The sequence below is a fragment of the Nannospalax galili genome, unplaced genomic scaffold (assembly GCF_000622305.1).
Source record: "Nannospalax galili isolate Female #2095 unplaced genomic scaffold, S.galili_v1.0 scaffold86, whole genome shotgun sequence".
NCBI lineage: Eukaryota > Metazoa > Chordata > Mammalia > Rodentia > Spalacidae > Nannospalax > Nannospalax galili.
Window position 1 is genome coordinate 969772 of NW_008354174.1, and position 18848 is coordinate 988619.

An 18848-nucleotide genomic window follows, 5' to 3' on the forward strand; every position below is an offset into this window, starting at 1 on the left:
CTTGCATGTAGGTAGGTGCACCCATGTCGTGCAATGCCTGTGGAGGTTGGCAGAGGTTTTTGGATCCCCTGGAACTGGAGTTATGAATGGTTGTTAGCCACCATGTGGGTACTGGAAATTGAACCCAGGTCCTCTGCAAGAGTAGCCAGTGTTCTTAACTGCTAAGCCATCTCTCCAGCCCTGGTTATACTTTTTAAAACTTAATTTGCACATGTTTAAGAGACTGTAATCATTAATGTGCCTTTTTTGAGTTTGTTTGTTTGTTTTGTTTTTTGAGAACAGGATCTCCCTGCAGCCTCAGCTAGCTTGGAACTAAAGTTGCTCTGTAGACCAGACTGGCCTCAGTCTCAGAGATCCAGCTGCTTCTGCCTTCCAAGTGCTGTGATTGAAGGTGTGTACACCACCAAGTCCAGCTTTTGAATTTTATTTTTAGGCATTATATATAACATGTTTCAACTACTATGATTTAGGTCAGAGATCATTTTTATAAGAAGCCCACATTCCACATTGCTGAGCAGACAATATGAATTCTTACTGGGTTACAGTACTGAATTGAAATGACATTTTGGCATTGTGTATGATTCATAAGTATATCAAGCTTTTTCATGTCTGATTCCCATATAATTATGCCTAAGTTTGAAGTAAGCTGGTGTGTGTGTGTGTGTGTGTGTGTGTGTGTGTGTGTATGTATCAGGTTTGCTTTTCCATTCAATCTTGATGGTTAACTGACCTGAGATAGTTACCATGACACCAGAGGCACCAGCTACACAACACAGCAGAAGTAAAGAACAGGTGCTTAGGTCCTCTTGGCTAAGGAGTTAATATAAATAAGAAAACTTATTTTTTATTTTATGTGTATGCATGTATTACCTGCATGTAGGTAAGTGCACCTGTGTCGTGCAATGCCTGAGGAGGTCAGAAGACGCTGTTGGATCCCCTAGGACTGGAGTTACAGACAGTTGTTAGCTGTCATGTGGGTGCTGGGATTTGAACCTGGGTCTTCTGCAAGAACAACCAGTGTTCTTAACTGCTGAGCCATCTCTCCAGCCCCAGAAAACTTATTTTAAAGCCCAAAACATTGAGCACTTTGTATACTCTATTGAGTTGGCCAAATCTGGTCAACAGAGAACATACTGAATGTTCAAAGTTGTATAAGACAAGAATGAAAGATAAATGGTCAAGAACAGTGACCTTTAGAGACTGAAATTATTTGTCCAAATCTTGTTCCTAATGGACTCATAATAAGGCAATTAAGTCACTCCTAAGAAATTTGCATTCATGAAGCACTAGGTTCAGTTCTAACACTGAAACAAAACAAAGTAAACAAATAGGAAAGAAAAAGAATTCATATATACAACATATTTATACAAAGTTTCAAATGTGTCTTCTGACTAAAAGGTATGCTTGAGTTCTAGAAGATAAGGTTTTAAAAAGCTTTTACAGCAATTAAAATAGATAATACAGAGCATTAACTGATTATGTACAACATGGTGCATACTAATGAATTTGCTCTAAAAATCTTTAATTTTACTTATTATTGAATGATTTTTTTTTTTGAGTCAGGGACTCATGTAGCCAGGCTGGCTTTGAGTTCTCTATGTAGCTGAGGATGACCTGAGGTGCAAGAGCTTAGTGGAACAGTGTCAAGTGTGGCTTGGTCTAGTAGGTGTGAACTGAGAAGAGGCTAGGGAATGCCAGTGATGGGAATAAGAATTGATTGGGGTGGGGTGGGGGCTGGAGAGATGGCTCAGCAGTTAAGAGCATTGACTGCTCTTGCAGAGGACCCAGGTTCTATTCCCAGCACCCACATAGTGGCTAACAGCTGTCTGTAACTTCAATTCCAGTGAATCGGATGCCCTCTTCTGACCTCCCCAGGCACTGCACAACATGGGTACACTTAAACACATGCAGGCAATACGCTCATACACATAAAAAATTTTAAAAAGAATTGGTTTTTCATTCTGAAGACAGTGGAAAGCCATGGGAGATTTTAAGCAGGGTCGTGACTTAATCCACTTACATCGTGCAGTGATTATTCTCATTAGTGTATAAAGAACAGATTAGAGTGGGGCAGTTAGGCTTTGGCACTGGTCTTCTTAAGAGCTGATGGTGGCCTAGATTGAAATGACTAACTGGGGCAGTGAAATGGTCCACATGTCTGAGAGATGCACTCATTGGAGTAGAATGAACAGAATTCCGTAATGAATTGGATTTGGGAAGTGAGGAGTGGCTTTCAGGTGGTTGGTGAGCATTCTGTGATTGTATTGGTTTTCAGTGTCTTAGCTGACAGTTTGTTGAATTCATGGGGGAGAATAATTTGATACTGACTAATTCTGTGAAAATAATCTGATACTAATACTGTGATTCATTTTGAGAGAACTTAAAATATGAGCCGTAAATGTCTCATCCAGGAAGTAATTGTTCTCAAGGGCATTACACATTTGTAACACGAGAATAAGTAGTTTTTAGCGCTCACTCTGGACCATGTTTTCACCTTAGTCAGTATGAGGTAAAGGCAGGTCCAAGTCTTTGCTGATCTTACTATAAAATTATACCACTGATATTTGGTTTTACTGCACTTGTATTTTATCTTTACTACAGTGTTGACTAAAAGATTTTTTTAAAAAACTAGGCTTCTGTTTTCACTGTTTTAGAAATGAAGGAATTTAAGGTTAAAAATAAAAATGGATGGGGCTGGAGAGATGGCTCAGTGATTAAGATCATTGGCTGCTCTTGTAGAAGACCCAGATTTGATTCCCAGTACCCACATGGTGACTTAACAACCATCCCTAACTCCTGTTCTAGGGGATGCAACACTGTCTTCTGACCTCTGTGGGAATTGTACTACACGGGTGCACCTACACACATGCAGACAATATACTCAAACATAAAATAAGAATAATAAATAAAATATTAAAAACTAAAATAAAAATGGAGCCAGGAATGGTGGTGTATACCTTTAATCCCAGCACGTGGGAGGCAGGGGTGGGTGGATCACTGTGAGATTGAGGCCAACGTGGTCTACATAATGAGTTCCAGGCCAGCTGGGGCTATGGGGAGACACTGTCAAAGAAAAAAAAAAAAAAAACCGACAAGGGCTGGGGAGATGGTATGGTGGTTAAAAGTGCTTGCTTCCAGAGGACCTGAGTTTCCAGTACCCACATAGGGTGGTTCACAACCAAAACTGCAGCTTCAGAGGATTCTGATGCTCTTTTCTGGCTTTCATGGGCACTTCACACACATGCACGCATGCACACACACACAATATCTTATTTTTAATTGTACATGCTGGTACATGTGTGTGTATGCGGGTGCCATCAGAGGCCAGAAGAGGTCATCAGATCTAATGGAGCTGGAGCTGGAATTACAGATAGTTGTGGCCTGCATAACATGTTTGAGAACCAAACTCTGAGTCCTCTGGAAGAGCAGGAAGTGCTCTTAGCCTCCGAGCCATCTCTATAGCCCCTAGAAATATAATATAATATAATATAATAATAATAATAATAATGGCAGCAAGTTGGATTAGAATTGAACTCGGGCTGGGCATGGTGGTACACACCTTTAATCCCAGCACTTGGGAGGTAGAGGCAGCCAATCTCTTGAGTTCCAGGCTGGCTGGGGCTACAGGGAGACCCTGTCTTAAAAAGACCAAAAAATTAAAAAAAAAAAAAAGAATTGAACTAATTCATTATATTTCCGGAATTTCCATCCTAAATTGTATCCAAAGTGGACAGTGAAGTGTGGTGTACCCAAAGTTAAGTTTAAGTAAGCGTCTGGAAAGGAAGCATATTGACTTCCAATATAAGTTTTCTAAGTGTGGAAATACTTAAAAATGTAGCTTATATTTAACTTGTGTAATTTTCCCCTGTGGCCTTTATTTGATCAAGCGATATCTTTTTCTACAGCAGGAATTCTTTGATGTTAGGTTTTGATATTTGATTTACACTTAAGTTGTCTGGTAGTGAAAGAATTTTGATTGTCAAGATAAACTTCTAAAGTGCTGTGTTCCTTTCTAACATTAAAATTGAGGCTGAAGAGATGGCTCAGTGGTTAAGAACACTGACTGTTCTTGCAGAAGACCTGGGTTCAAATCCCAGCACCTACATGGCAGCTAACAGCTATCTGTAGCTCCAGTTCCATGGGATCCAACAGCCTCTTCTGTCTTCCACAGGCATTGCAGAACACAGGTGCACTTACCTACACGCAGGCAATACACGCATACACATAAAATAAAAATAATAAAATTAAAAAATAAAATAAAATTGAAACTGTTACAAATACACCTGGTCTAGCATAGTGCGCTCCTTTACAACACAGCATAGAAGCATTCCTGCTTGTGAACTCTTGACTTCATTTCATTGTTTATTTACTTACATTTTGGTTCCAAAACCATGTGGTAAAATTACATAGCAGAAAATGTGCAGTGTCAGGAGCAGAGGGACTGCAGTGACTGAGGTCTTGCTGGGTGGCAGGCACAGCACTGTAGGACACTTTATATATTTTTTCTCTGAATCCGGAGGGCAGTGCTATAATGGATATTCCACAGAGGAAGAACCAGTTTAGTTGCCCAAGTCACAAAACTGTCAAGCGGTATAATTGGATCTGAACAGGAAACCAGATTCCCTAGTATTCAGTTTCCTCTTTGGCTGATTGACAGATCTCTAATGTATAATTTCACTTCTCAAGCCTTCATTATTTTGTCTGGTTCCTGTAACAGCTGCCCGTTGGAACTGTTGCTTCTACTCTGCCTTCTGTAAGACACTCACCCTCGAGAGATTGTTTAGAAGCATTAATCATGTCTTCTTATCCTCTTTCGGGAGAATTACTTTAGTGGTGAAGTGGTAGAATACTGTTCCCTCCTCCCCTGTCCCCTCGCCTCGCCTCACCCTGAGATATACCAGTCCCTGATACCTGGGAACTATAAATATTGCCTTATTTGAGAACAGAGTCTCTTCAGAATGTAGTTAAGGATCTAGAAATCGGGAGATTGTCTTGGATCATTTGAATGGGGCCCAGATGCTGTCACATGTCCCTCATAAGAAGAAGGCAGAGGAAGATTTGATGCATACATGGAGAAGGTGGGTGTGTGAAGACAGAAGGAATCGAAAGGCCACGAAGTGACAGCGGTCATCAGAGCTCGAAGAGGCAAGGAGAGAAGCCACCCTGGAGCCTGTGCAGGGAGTGTGGCCTTGTGCGTCTTGATTTTGGCAGAGTAATACTCTAGCATTTGTGGCTTCCAGAACTGTGAGAGATTAAACTTCTGTTGTTTTAAAATACTTAGTTTTTTTTTAATTTGTAAACTAAAACAAATCACTTGTCATTAACTAGAGTAAAGCTGTGACCTTGGCACCTCCAGATCTTTGCTCACTCCTCCATGAAGGCAGAATCATTGTCCTTAAGCCCGGAATGGTGTTTGAGAAGTAGTCTCAACATTCAATGAATGCTGATTGAGTTTAGGGTTCTGAAAGAGTGTCTGCCCAAAAGACCACTGTCTTGTTGGCGCAGTTCACTGAAGGCATTTTTGAGTGAAAACAGGGTGTTCCTGGAGTGGTGAGACACTGATCTTTCCTCCCAGAGAGGCTTTTTGTAGGAATGGGAGGGAGAGTGAAAATATATAATATAATAGAAGATAAAAGAGACATAGTAAGTTACATTAGTATGAAATTTGATTGTTTAAGATGGATAAATGTGTGGCACTCACCTTTAATCCCAGCCCTTGGGAGGCAAACACAGGCAGATCTCTGTGAAATCAAGGCCAGCCTAGTCCATATAGTGACTTCCAGGCTGGGACTAGGGACACCCTGTCAAAATAAAAGGGGTAAATATGGCACAGCAGTGTTCTGTTTCTGAAGATGTATGAGTTCTGCTTCTATCAGTCGTGTGACTTTGCTCTCATGTAGGTACACTAGGAAAATACCGTAACTGTTCCAGTGTGAGTACGATAGCAGTTTACACTAAATAGAGGAAGGTTTTCAAACGATCTTGTTTTGAAATTTTAGTAGAAAGCCTTTACTTTGTAAATAAAGATATTTGTGAATGAAAAGCTGCACTTATTTTTTAAAAGTCTTATTTCAAGTGGCACAGTGAGTGGACAAGCAACGATAATGTGTGGAACACTCAATGTAGCCTTTAAAACCTATCACAGCTCCATATGATGGATTATGCTCATTTAAAGTTGAGAAAATACGCACTTAAAAATTCAGCATTTGAATATGAATGTTTTTGTTGGAAGTTTTCTAAGAATCATGAAGTAATATAATTTGTTTTGATAGTTCTCTTGGAAAAAAAAAATCCTAAAGAATGCAGGAGCACAAGTGGTGCAAATTGCTTTCTTCCATGGTTTGCATCGCAGAAAATGCCCTCTTGAGACCTCACTGAGGTTGGTATTTTCTGTGATAAATTAAGAGTTGAATTCTGAGAAAAGCAGCAGGATTTTATGAAAGTCCTACATCAGAAGCAGAGTGTGGTGTGCCAGGACCCCTACAGACCTCAGAGGCCGCCGTGGAGCACAGTGTTCTACAGGGGCATCAGAGATGCAGGACGGTAGGGAAGAGAGGAGCATGATTCCTGTAGCACAAGGATAATGGAGGTTTGCTCATCAGGGTAAGAATCAACCTTGTAGGAGGCTCCCTGGTCTAGAGACACAAAATTACATAATGCACTCTCCGGTAGAGAGAGAGAGTGAAAGTGAGAGAGTGAGAGAGCGACAGAGAGAGGGTGGAGTTAACTGAAGGAGTAAGAAAGCATGAACAGACAATACAGATTGTTCTTTCTCCTGTGATTTACAGCTCGTCATAAAATGACATTGACCTTAGTGTTTCAAGGGTACTCACTGCATGCTTTGTGATTTCTTTTTTTTTTTTTTTGTATTTAAGGACAAAATAGATTATCATTACTAATTACTTTATAATAATAATTAGAGCTAAGTCAAAACAGTTGTGAGTATATAGTTTTTCTGGGCATAAGGGAATATTATATAAGAAAAAATGTTTTGTTTTGCTGAGACAAGGTCTCATATAGCTCAGACTGGTCTCAAATTCTCTGTGCAGTGAGAGATGGTTGCAAAGTGACCACATGAGCTGGAGTTTGAAGAACAGGATGAGTCCTTTAAGGAAGGGTGTGACAGAGGGATACTGACTGTAAAAAAAAAAAAAAAATCATTTACTTTTTTAATAGAAGATCTTTCTGTGTAACTGCCTAGCTTCAGATTCACAGTTCCCACCTCTTCCTTATGAGCACTGAGATTACAAGTGTGCCACCGTGGTTCGCTAAAGTGAAGCTTTTAACAAAATTTTATGGATTAACTCTGGGCCAGCAGAGTCTGCATCAGTTTGGGATAACTTGGAGCTCTAGACACAAGGGAGCTTTGCACTCATTTGTAAGCTGTGTCCAGCTGTTTCCTCATGAAAAAGACTTAGGGACAGAGCTGTAGACTGAAGAGACCCCCCGTGGTGCTCTAGGTACATTATTGCTACTGGGGAAGGAAGCAACTGCCCATTTCCTTCTTACCTTCTCTCTGTAAAGCAGAGGCTTCTGAGGGAAGAGCAGTGAACCTGTTGCTTCTGGACCCTGGGGAGAGCCATTGCTGCTGTGAGAGTGTCAGAAGTAAAACCAACCACTTCTGGAAAAGATACCAGGACCCCTCTGTCCTACAGGCCATGCACAGATGATTGTTTCTGGAAAGCAGTAGAAGCAGAAGCCTCTTGACCTTGGGGTCAGGTCAGGGGATGTTAGACCCAAGACTCTGCATCTGTGTAAAGCAGAGAGAGATCTGTTACTGGGAGAGGGGCAACAAATTTGACCCTGTCACATACCATCCTGCTCCAAGGGATAGTCAAATTGTAGCACTGAACAAGCTCCTGAAGCCTGGACTCCAAGACCCTGACTAAGACATGGTGCATCAAAGAACTGAGACTCTTTCTCCTCCCATTAGCCTAACATGCAGTAATGGCAACAGTGGCTTACTGACAGGGAAGACAGTGTGATGAGAGACTCTTGCTTGAAAGTTAAGAAAGTAGGAACGCTGGCCAAAAACCTTTGGCATTTCAGGCTGTACATTAACACAAAGTGACTGGCCCATTGGTGGGGGAATTTAAAACCAGTGGTGCTATAAAGGTTATCAGCAACAACAAAATGTAAGCTCATGAGATTGTGTTTGTTTAACCCCCTGCGTATCCTTGTACAGGCATGTCCATTTCAGAGCCAACACATAAAGATGGGAATGACCAAATATCAGGGGTGAGCCAAGAAGTATTAGATAGGAAAATTAAAATAACTACGAGACCCCCACACACACACTCAGTTGCCATCTTCCTGCTCTGGTATTAGGCCCATTTGTGCTGCCGAAGAGCTCCCAAGCAGCCTGACAAGTGTCCCTCTCCCCACTCATCAAAGAAGCTTCTTTTTGCTACAGAGGCTATTACAAAGTCCCACAACTGGTCAAACACAGAGAATAGTGTCTGTGAGGTGTCCACTCCTAAATGACACATCTACAATGCACCCTCTACAACCTAAGTCTCAGGGAACATAGTGGAACAGGGAGCAGAAAAATGTTAATCCATCTTTCAACTCTGACCAGCAAAGCTTCCTCATGTAACAGATGGTGATTAGCCCAGAAAGCCACAACTGGCCAAAGTGCAGAGAATAAGAGACTGCAGACTGCTTAGCCCTGAATAGGACACATACCAAACCTCTGCCATCTAAGGCTCATGGACCATTGAGGAAGAGGGGGTGGAAAGTTTGTAAGAGCCAGAGGTGGTTGATGTCCACAAGGAAACATTATTTTCCAGACAGCTGGGAAGTTTCTCATATGAACTTACAGCATTGGTGACAGCATGCACAAGACCCATGAAAGCTCAAACCAGACAAAATCCCAGCATAGAGGACAACTTGGCAGGAGTCAGTTCCCTCCTTCTACCATATGGGTCCTGGGGCTACAAAGTCAAATCATTAAGCTTGGTAGCAAGCACTTTTATCTGCCGAGCCATCTTGCCAGCCCACTTGTATTTCTCCCAACACCAGGGTTTTCCCCGATGTCCTCTATCCTGAGGTGTGTCAAAGTTCTCCTGGTTGACAAGGCAGGATTTTTAAGAATCATCCTCAATACCCTTGTTTTTTGTACTACTCAGTGTCTTATGCAATCTTATTCATGTTGTATCACGAATATTTCTTGACTTTATCTACTTTTCTCCACCCACCCTGCCTCCACGCTGGTCCCAGCTATTGGGGGTTTTCCTCTGTTAAGTATAAATAGCTTTCTAAGGTTTTCTGTCATCTACTTCCCTCACTGTGTGTTGCTTCTGTCCTTTCTGATTTGGTTTCAACTCTGTAGTAGGTACGATGTTTCAAAGCATTTAAAACTGTAGTTGCTGTTCTCCAGTTTAGTGGATCCAGACTTCGTCTGAGGGAGCCGCCCCATCACTGCCCCAGCCAGCCTTGAGGTGTGCTCCGGGCATGCTGGCTGATCATCAGCTCTCTGACTCCCCTTGTTTTCCTGTACTTCCCAGTGCTGAGCTGCTTGCCCCTGTTTCCTGCGTTCCCATCTCCCCCGGCTTCCGCCTTTATGTAGGTATTTCTTCTCTTTACATAATTGTGGCAACTGCAAAGTGCTCATGGGCCTTGTGTTTCTCATCCTTAGCTCCTATCACAATTTTAATGACAGAATGAGCAGTGTTATTAGAATGTGAGCTAGATTGTTGGTCTTGGTTATTGATTGCTATGTCTCTAGCACTTATCATAATCCTTGAAGGTGATCAAGTGAATATTTCTTGAGGCTTCAAATATGTGTAAACAGCAGGGGTCATTGGAAGGTAGTAGACAAGACTGTTGACCTTTTCCAATTTCTCAGAGCGCTTAGCCTGATACTGACTTTCTTGATACAACCCTTAAATAACTGAATGAAATAAAAAAAATCGGTTAGTCTAAGAATTGATTCTTACTGTAGACTACTTTAGAGAGACGATTTAGGAGAGAGACAATACTATTTCTATTCCTAAAAGAAGCTGCTAGGCTTTCTATTACTTCTTTCTCAGGAAAACAGTTTATGGGTTTTCCCCAAGATAAATACTTCATGGGTCATTTGAAATGGTTATTATAACTATGGAATCCATTAAGTAGGTAATTCTTTCACAAGCACATACATTCTTTGCAAAGCTTTAAATTGCTACTTTACATTTTAAACCTAAATCATAAAATTACCCCTGGTTCTAACTGGTTATGCATAAAAATGACTTAGCTGAGTGGTCCAACTGGAAGCTATTTTAAGACCACAGTCTTGAAGTTTATTTGCTTTGGTACCTGGTGATTTTGCATGGCAGGCTGTTTCATATTTCCAGTAGTCACATCACAGTGCCTTGGCATCTCCCTATGGAAAGGCTCTTTGGGAGAGTGTTTTGTGTGTGTTCTCAGAACCCTGTGCTTAATCACTGAAGTACAGCTTTAAAGAAGGGCAGTGTGCACCCCTTCTTGTTCCAGTCCGTTGTCTGCGGATTATTTTCCCTTCCGCCTCATCCTCTGCTCTTCCCTCGCTCTCCTCCAAGCCTGTTCTTAAGGTTCGGGTTGAGCAGTCGGGTGTGGAAGACAGCGAGGCACCAGGTGAGTTGTGAAAGGCAGCTTGGACTTGGCAGGTTTCAGCTATTCCTCTGTAGCTCCGATTCAGTCTTTTGTAATTATGATTTGGTAATGAAAAGTGCTGCCACCTATTGTTAATTACCGAAAACTTCCACATTTATTTCCCTTAATCCTTAAAGTATGTAATATTCCTAGTTTCTTAGTATTTCAATATTTAGAGCCCCATTATTTAAGTTAAAAACAGTGATGTAAATGTGCTTTTCATTTTTATTCAGTAAGATTGGTAATTTCAGAATGTGTGAATCTAAAATGTTTGTTCAGTTGGGATAAACCCATAGTTTATATACTTTTCCCATTGTGATAGATATAACACCGGTTTACTGGAGACAGTTACTTCCCTTTGCAGGAAAGATGCCACATCATTTCACAAAATGTTTTCTCTTACCATTCATGCTGGCTAGAGTGAATTTTAAGCACAAAAGTACCTAGCACAGAAGTATAGCTTTCTTCTTGAGCAGGGTTACCATTTAAAATTTGGAAACATGTCATTATCTGTTGATCAAGTGTCTCATTTCATTTTTGAAGACTTCATATTGGGCCACCGGCCAAGCAGTAGTAGGTGTGAGCGGGATACTAACCCGCCTTCAGGCGTGCACTTCAGCAACGGAGGACTAGACTTTTCAGTGTCTTCCAAGGTCCATGAGGATGCACACTTACTAATCCAGAGAATATGGGCCTCACACATGTTTTCCAGAGGATGTGACTCTGGAGAAGACTGGCTGGTAAGTTTGATGTTCACTATGTTCTGTTTTAGAAAAGAATATGTTTAGAAATTGATTTTTCCTCTCAGCAATGATGAGATCTCTTTGTCTCTGTTGGTTTCTCAACAGTGGACAGTTCCAGATGTTGAAGTCAGAAAAAAAAAAAACCCTGATAAGACTTGAGGATTTTTCCAAAGTTAAATGCAAAGTAGTTGAGGCAAATGTTGCTGTGGAGTGAAGACGAAGTTGTAACAGCGAGAAGACGAAGCCGGGGCTCTCCACGCTCTTCTTTGTATGCAGTTTACATAGTGCAAACCAAGGACTTAAGGCCTTTAGGGGCCAGGGAGCAGCTCTTGGAACTTAAGACAGCAGACTCATGGGAACCGTGCAGTTTATGTGAAAGTATATGCGTATATATTTGTAAATCCTCTCTGTTTCTAAAGAAAAGTGTGTCTTCTAAATCCTGTAAGTGGCATATACTGGCCACATCAGATTTTAACACATTTGTTTTCAGAGACTAATTACATCCTCTGCCTTAACATTCATTCTTTTTCTCTCAGCCAGAGACTCATCAGACATGTGACTGACAGTTGTTTGAGAAAAACTTGTATAATCACGTGTGTGTGTGTGTAATATAAAAGTTTATATCGGGCTGGAGAGATGGCTCAGTGGTTAAGAGTACTGGCTACTCTTGCAGAGGACCTGGGTTCAGTTCCCAGCACCTACATGGCAGCTAACAACCATCCTTAACTCTAGTTCTAGGAAATATGATGCCTTCTTCTGACCTCTGAAGGCACTGTACGATATGCAGGCACTTATATACATGCAGACAATAAACCCGTATACATAAACCAAATAAAAATAATGAAGAATTTTAAAAAGTTTATAACAAAACAGAAAAACAGCCACACAAGTAAGTGGTATGCTTTCTGGGTACTAACATAGTATGTAAACATTTGCCACAGTAAAGACCACCACAAGATTCCCCCATAATACCTCATGGAAGCTTAGGTAGGTGTAAGCCAGCGAATGGATGTACAGTATCAGTGAGGAAAAGTCAACATTTATGAGTTCTTTTGCTTCTGGACAGCGATGGTTAAATTGTGGTGTTGTTAGTTATTAATACTTCACTGCTCTGGCATGTTACGCCTATGTGAGGCTGGTAGCTGTTCCTCTGTGTCAAGTGCACAAGGAGTCTGGGCATAGGATGCAGACTGTTGACAGGTGTTGGGGTAGAGCATGGCAGGAGTGGTTTGGTATGGACGCAGCAGAGGAATGAGAATGTATCTGTGTGATTCTTTTTTGCCTTACTTCTGTGTATTTCTGCCAGTCCCTGGTCTTTAGGACTCGCCTCAAAGCTTTGAAGCCATCTTTTAGGAGATATGAAGAAAGTGTGTATGAAGAGGGAGAACAAGAAAAGCAGAAGGTGTAGGTAAAAGGGTAAGAGATATTGTCCAGCAATTCCTTCCTAAATGCCTGCTGCATTCTCGGAGTTACAGTGAAATAACAGACAAAGATAAACCATAAACAAATGACTATGCTGTGTATTGGGTGATGGTGAGGAATAAGCCTGCCAAGGGACTGCGGAGAGCTGGGGTTGGGGAGCTACATTCTCATAAGAGTAGGGTGCACTGTACTTACCTTTCAAGCAGTTTAAAATAGGATCACTAGCAAAGACTCATTTATTTTTTATTTTATGTGTATGAGTGTTTGCCTGCATGTATGTAAGCACGCCCCTGTGTGCAGTGCCTATAGAAGTCAGAAGACGCCATCAGATTCCCCCCCTGGAACTGGAGTTAGCTGCTATATAGGTGCTGGGAACTGAACCTGGGTCCTCTGCAAAAGCAGCCAGTGCTCTTAATCACTGAGCTATCTCTCCAGCCTCAGGACACTCATTTTAAAAATGGCGTTGGAGTCTAGGCTTGAGAAAGGTCAGAGAGCTACCATGTGGATATCTGTGAAAAGGAGAAATTGGGAGCAGATCCTGTATCCCACTAAACTGACTTTGACTTTTAATGAGAAGGAAAGCCATTGGAGAATTGGAGCAGAAAGTGGCATGATCTGAATTCTTAAAAGCAGCTCTAGCTGCCTTACAGAGGATAGGAGAGGGGCAGTGAGTCAGGTGGGATAGAGGGTTTAGAGCCATTTAAGCTGGAGATGATCATGGGCTAGACTCGGGTGGTAGTGGGAGAGGTGGCAGGCAGTCAGATTCTTGATCTGTTTTCAATGTAGAGACTTTTGATGTGGCAAGTGAGGGAGTAAGAGGGCTAAGGATGACCCTGAAAGTTTTGAACTGAATAGGTGGGAAGGCAGAGTTGCCATTTACTGACTGAGGTGATGATGACTGGAGGAGCAGGTTTGGAAAGAGAATAATGAAGGTGTGGGCGGGTGCTGGTCCTCTGGATGTTAAGGATGATGTAGAGAAAGACACTGGGTACGCAGTGGTCACTATTTAACTGTTCATTTTACATCCTGAGTTGGTCACTTGTGAAAATAAAAGCTGTGTAAACGATTTAAATTGGTATGAAGATGGTGCTGTAAATGACTTTTTTTAAAAAAAACTTTTACAAAAACTTGAGAATTTCATACATGCATATAAGGTGTTTTGATCAAATCCATGTCCACACTCTCCCCTCCAAATCTTATATCTCCCCATCGCTTTTTTCTGATAACCTCATGTACTCCTTCTTCTTTGATTGATTTATTTATTTTTTAATGGGGCTTTTGGCTACTCTAACATTCCCCCTTCTGAAGAGGTAACCCTAAAATCTTTTAAGGATTAGATAAAAGCTCCCAAATATTTTTGACATTTTTGGCCTTTGGAACGGAGTAGGTTGCTAAGAGGCCCAAGGACATTGTGAGTTTTGGCTAAGAAACTGGCTACTTTTCTTTGGGGTCTTTTTACCCTAACTGCTTAGTGAATTCCTACCTCCTATTCTTATCACACCATCCTCTGAAGGGGTTACCTAAATTGCCAATAGGGAATTCGGATGCCAACCACTCTGGCTTCTTCCATGCTGAACAGGGACGCAGGGTGATGCAATTTGAGTACCCCTTCAGTGGGTCTATCTAAAAGACTCCCAAATTGCATAACTCTTATCTCTGGAGGGAAAAGAAAGTCCTTGAATCGAGAATAGGAGATGTGAAGGAGAAGTAAAGGCAAGAGTAATTAGCATTACAAGTTCTAGACAGGCAACTAGAAAAAAGTCAGAACAGCAATTTTCAAATGTTCATATGAGAGTCCATTAGAATTTCTTGACAAGGGCTTCCAAAAGCATCTTTTTAGTAGAAATCACTTGTTTTTCTTTTGTCTTCCAAGGGTGGACTCTAGCGTGATAGATTCAGGATTTGCTTTCAGGTATTTTGATAGCTTTTGGAGTGGTTAGAATCAGTGTCAGTTCCCTTTCAAAGGGTTCCCCCAGTAAAACTTTAATGAAACGTTGGCTTGACACTAGAACCTTAAAAGGGAACCGTAGCTATAGGTGGGCACTACAGTATTGGAGACCAAGATTTGAAGTCCTACATTTAAGCAGCATTTTCTGATTAGGAGCAAAATCATCAATGTAAAATAATTGTCTAAATAACTTTTTATATAGACTTAAGGAAGCAGGCACTAGGCAAGGTGCTGCAGACTTGTTTATTACAGGAAGGACTTGGACTTACATAGTTTATTTGTCTCCTCTCATTGGTCCCTCTGTATCTCCTGATAACGTGGCCATTCGTGATTGGCTCTTCTAGTGGTCTCGGCTATTGCCAGGTGTTTTGACAAAGATCAGGTTCCAAGACCTTAATCAGTCTGACTGCACATGTGCTAGCGCCATTTTGTTACATCCCACACACTACAGTATTGAAGACCAAGATTTGAAATCTTACATCTAAGCAGCACTTTCTGGTTAGGAACAAAATCATCAATGAGAAATATTGTCTAAATATATAGAGTTAAGCCTAATGTCTGGGAAGTGTAATCCCTTGAACTCTTAAAGAAGTATACTGATGACTTTACTCTTTGGTTATGCTTTCTTTTTGGGTGTTTAAGACCATACAGTTGTCCCAAATAAATCAATTTATTTTTACTCTCATGGGTCATTTGAGGATCTTTTCCTCAGGGGTCACATGGGCTTGGGAGGAGGTCCTGCCTCTTTTCTTTTACCAGTTCCATCTATGTGAAGATAAGTCAAAGGTCCTGCTCAACCATGTCTGGCTTCACTTGGAAGCATGAATGAGATGTGTCCTCTGAGTTGACCTTCCTCTTTATAGACTGGACACTGGTTCATGTCTATCTCATGGGGTCTCCATGTCCTCCCTGAACAAGAGGACAGGTGACTCAACACATTTACAGGACATTTTGAGAGATGTTCCATAGTCCCCTGGATCTGGGTCGACCTTGGAGGGCAAGGGGCAAAAGACTGTCCTTTAAGTCCCTCTGACCACATTAGTATAGGCCTCAAACTATGGCTGTTAAACATCCAATAAGGTTAATTGTACCAGTCTGGTACTTTTAATTATCATGTGCTATGTAGATAAAGCTTGGGTAAAAAAAAACAAATATTCTCAGATAAACCTTGACTAGATATATATTTTGTTCCTTAAACTAGTTGGCTAAACTATGACCTTAGAAATTTTAAGATTTTAAGATTACGTGTATATTATTTTTGTCTCATCCTTTATATATCATAACAAACCTAAGCAGACCTTCATCAGTTGCTTAGGCTTTTTCCTTTTTTCTATTTTGGAAAATATCTCCATTCCCATATGCTTTTAACATCTTTTACATTCTCAATAAAAAAATTATGAGACATAATAGCATTAATAAATAAATTCTCCATCTGTTGTGCGACTTCTTTTCCTGGAGATGCTAAGCAATGCTTCTTTCCTTTTAAGGTTCTAGTGTCAAGCCAATGTTTGATTATGTTGACTGGGGAGCCAATGAATTTATTAAGCTTACTTACCGAGATAACTGAGGGGTTGCTGAGGTGTATGTATGACCTGAGGGTGTGCACACTGGAAAGCCTTTACCCAGCATGGGTCATGCCTTCTCTTCCTAGCCTTCCCCAGATTGTGTACTTTAGCCCTCCCCAAATCCAGGAGGCCGATAATGTGGTGAGGGTCCAATGGTAAATGACTTTTTATATATAAAGAAATAATATTAGTTTTTCCAAGATCACAAAAATGAAACTTTATGATGGTAGTACCCTGGTATTCTGATAACTTTGCTCTGTTAGTCACAAAATTGGCATAAGGGAAGTTCCCATGATTTCTATAATTGTTTGAGCAAAAAATACTTTGAGCTGAATTCACATTGTACACATACCCATACAACAGGCAGACTTCTAGAGAAGTACAGCTACTGCTGATAACTGTACTTGAGGAAGTACAGTTAACACTTGAGAAAGCCTACCTAGTAGGTCTTTTGATGTGTTAAAAATATGTTTAATGTAGGCTTTAAATTTGAATGTGCATTTTAAAATTCTTTTTTTTTTTTTTTTTTTTTTTTTTTTTTTGGTCTTTTGGAGATAGGGTATCCCTGTAGCCCTAGGTGGCCTGGAGCTTGCTTTGTAGACCAGGCTGGCCTTGAACTCACAGAGGTCTGCCTCTGCCTCCCAAGTGCTGGGATTAAAGACATGTGCCACCATGCCCAGCCTTGCATTTAAAATTTTTTTTTAATATTTTATTTATTTTTATTTTATGTGTATGAGTGTTATGCCTGCATGTAAGTCAATGTACCATGCTGTGCAATCCCTGCGGAGGACAGAAGAGGCTGTTGGATCCCCTGGAACTGGAGTTATGGACAGTCGTTGGCTGCCATGTGGGTGCTGGGGTTCAAACCCAGGTCTTCTGCAAGAACAGTCAGTGTTCTTAACCACTGAGCCATCTCTCCAGCCCCAACATTTTAAAATTCTTTAAATGGTGAATAGAGATGTATAAATGTAATTTATTTTTAGAGACAGTCTTATATTTAAGGAACTCCTTTAAATTGTTTACTTTGGTAATTTATTTTATCAGTTGTATAAAGGGGAAAGTGCATCTGTACATTCTTAAGTATTTCCTTCTTATAGTATAATGCATAATATTTATTTTTTGAGGTTTATTTTAAATTATGTGCATGTGACTGTAGTTTCCTGTGGAGGCCAGAAGAAGGCATAGGATCCCTTGGAGCTGGAGTTACAGGTGGTTGTGAGCCGCCTCAGCTGGGTGCTAGGAACAAGACTTGGGTCCTTTACCAGCACAGTACTAGTTTTTAACCACTCTGCCATTGCTCCAGCCCCTACAATGTTTATTTTTTGAAACAAATACAGGAAATGAAAACACACGTGACTGAGCTTTGACCTTATTACCCTCAGTAAGATGACATCTGCATATTTCCATTAGCAAAGTAAGAGTTCAAATCCATCAGAACCACCTACTCTGTTATTTAAAGGTTTATGTGCTGCTTATAATTTTCATTCGGCAAAGCAAGATAATGTTATTTATTGTCTAAATCCATAAGACATTATTTCTTAAGACATTTAAAGTCTAATGAGTTAAATATTAGAAACAGATGAGTAGAGTTTTCTTAAAGGAATAAGAATTGCATCTCCTGAAGAGTCCTATATGGTAGTAATTTGTGGACTATGACTGCTGGTTCTCTGTAACCTTGGATCTTTTAGGAATTACCCTTCAGACCTCTCGTCTCTATAATAGCAAACTCTTTGTGATCACACAGGAAGTGCTGCATGGTGCAAGCATGGAAATGCAGTTAACGGCTGCAGTGTCATTTCTGACCATTCTGCAGGAAGACTCAATGTCGGTCCACACCTATGCCCACTCCTTCCTGCACGTCATCCTCCTGCACCTGGAGCACAGGGACACAGGTCAAGGCCCTGCATGCTTAATTATGTGCTTGTTTATGGTATCTCATAAGGGGCATAGTGTTTGCATTTTGTGAGCCTGATGAAAATAACAGATCAGTATAAGACGTACCCTTGAGAGCTGAAGACGTGTTAGTTCCATCCCTTGATTGATGCTCTCCTTAGATGTTTTTCTTGATGTTTATGGGATTATCATGCAGTGAAGTAGGATACCTTGGGTTAGAAGTACCTTCCCCAAATGACTTTTAAATGTTTAATTTTTTTTCCTAAATGTTAGCCAAGACAAAAACTTTAGAAATCTTCTTAGAATATTAATAATTATCCTTATTTTATCTTTAAATGTAATTGCAACTGTTAATGGATGAGCTGAAAGACCATTTGCAACTGAAACATTTAATTTAGTATGTAACATCTGTGTCCATCAGGTGTCAGCAATGCATGGCTGGAAACTCTTCTGTCTGCAATAGAAGTATTGCCAAAAGATGTACTGAGGCACGAGGTAATTAATACTGTGGGTTTTTTTCTTTTGTAAATAGTCACTTTAAGTTTTCCAAAAATGTTTTTCCTTTTTCCAAAAGGAATAAAATTTTTTCCCGTTGTGAGAATAACACACACTCACTGCCAAAAAAATAACAATATAGAAAATGGAAGAAAAGTAATTTACTGTTCT

The 18848-nt window shown here is 40.6% G+C and overlaps 1 protein-coding gene across 1 annotated transcript in view; it reads left to right on the forward strand.

The window, feature by feature from the left end:
- The window catches only part of Ppp4r4 (protein phosphatase 4 regulatory subunit 4), a gene marked incomplete in the record, with an annotated part of 101853 nt that overhangs the window by 36633 nt on the left and 46372 nt on the right, over positions 1-18848 (forward strand). Inside the window, 2 exon segments of the mRNA XM_017802741.2 lie at positions 18034-18181; positions 18604-18677. Of these exon segments, the coding sequence (XP_017658230.1) occupies positions 18034-18181; positions 18604-18677 (222 nt within the window).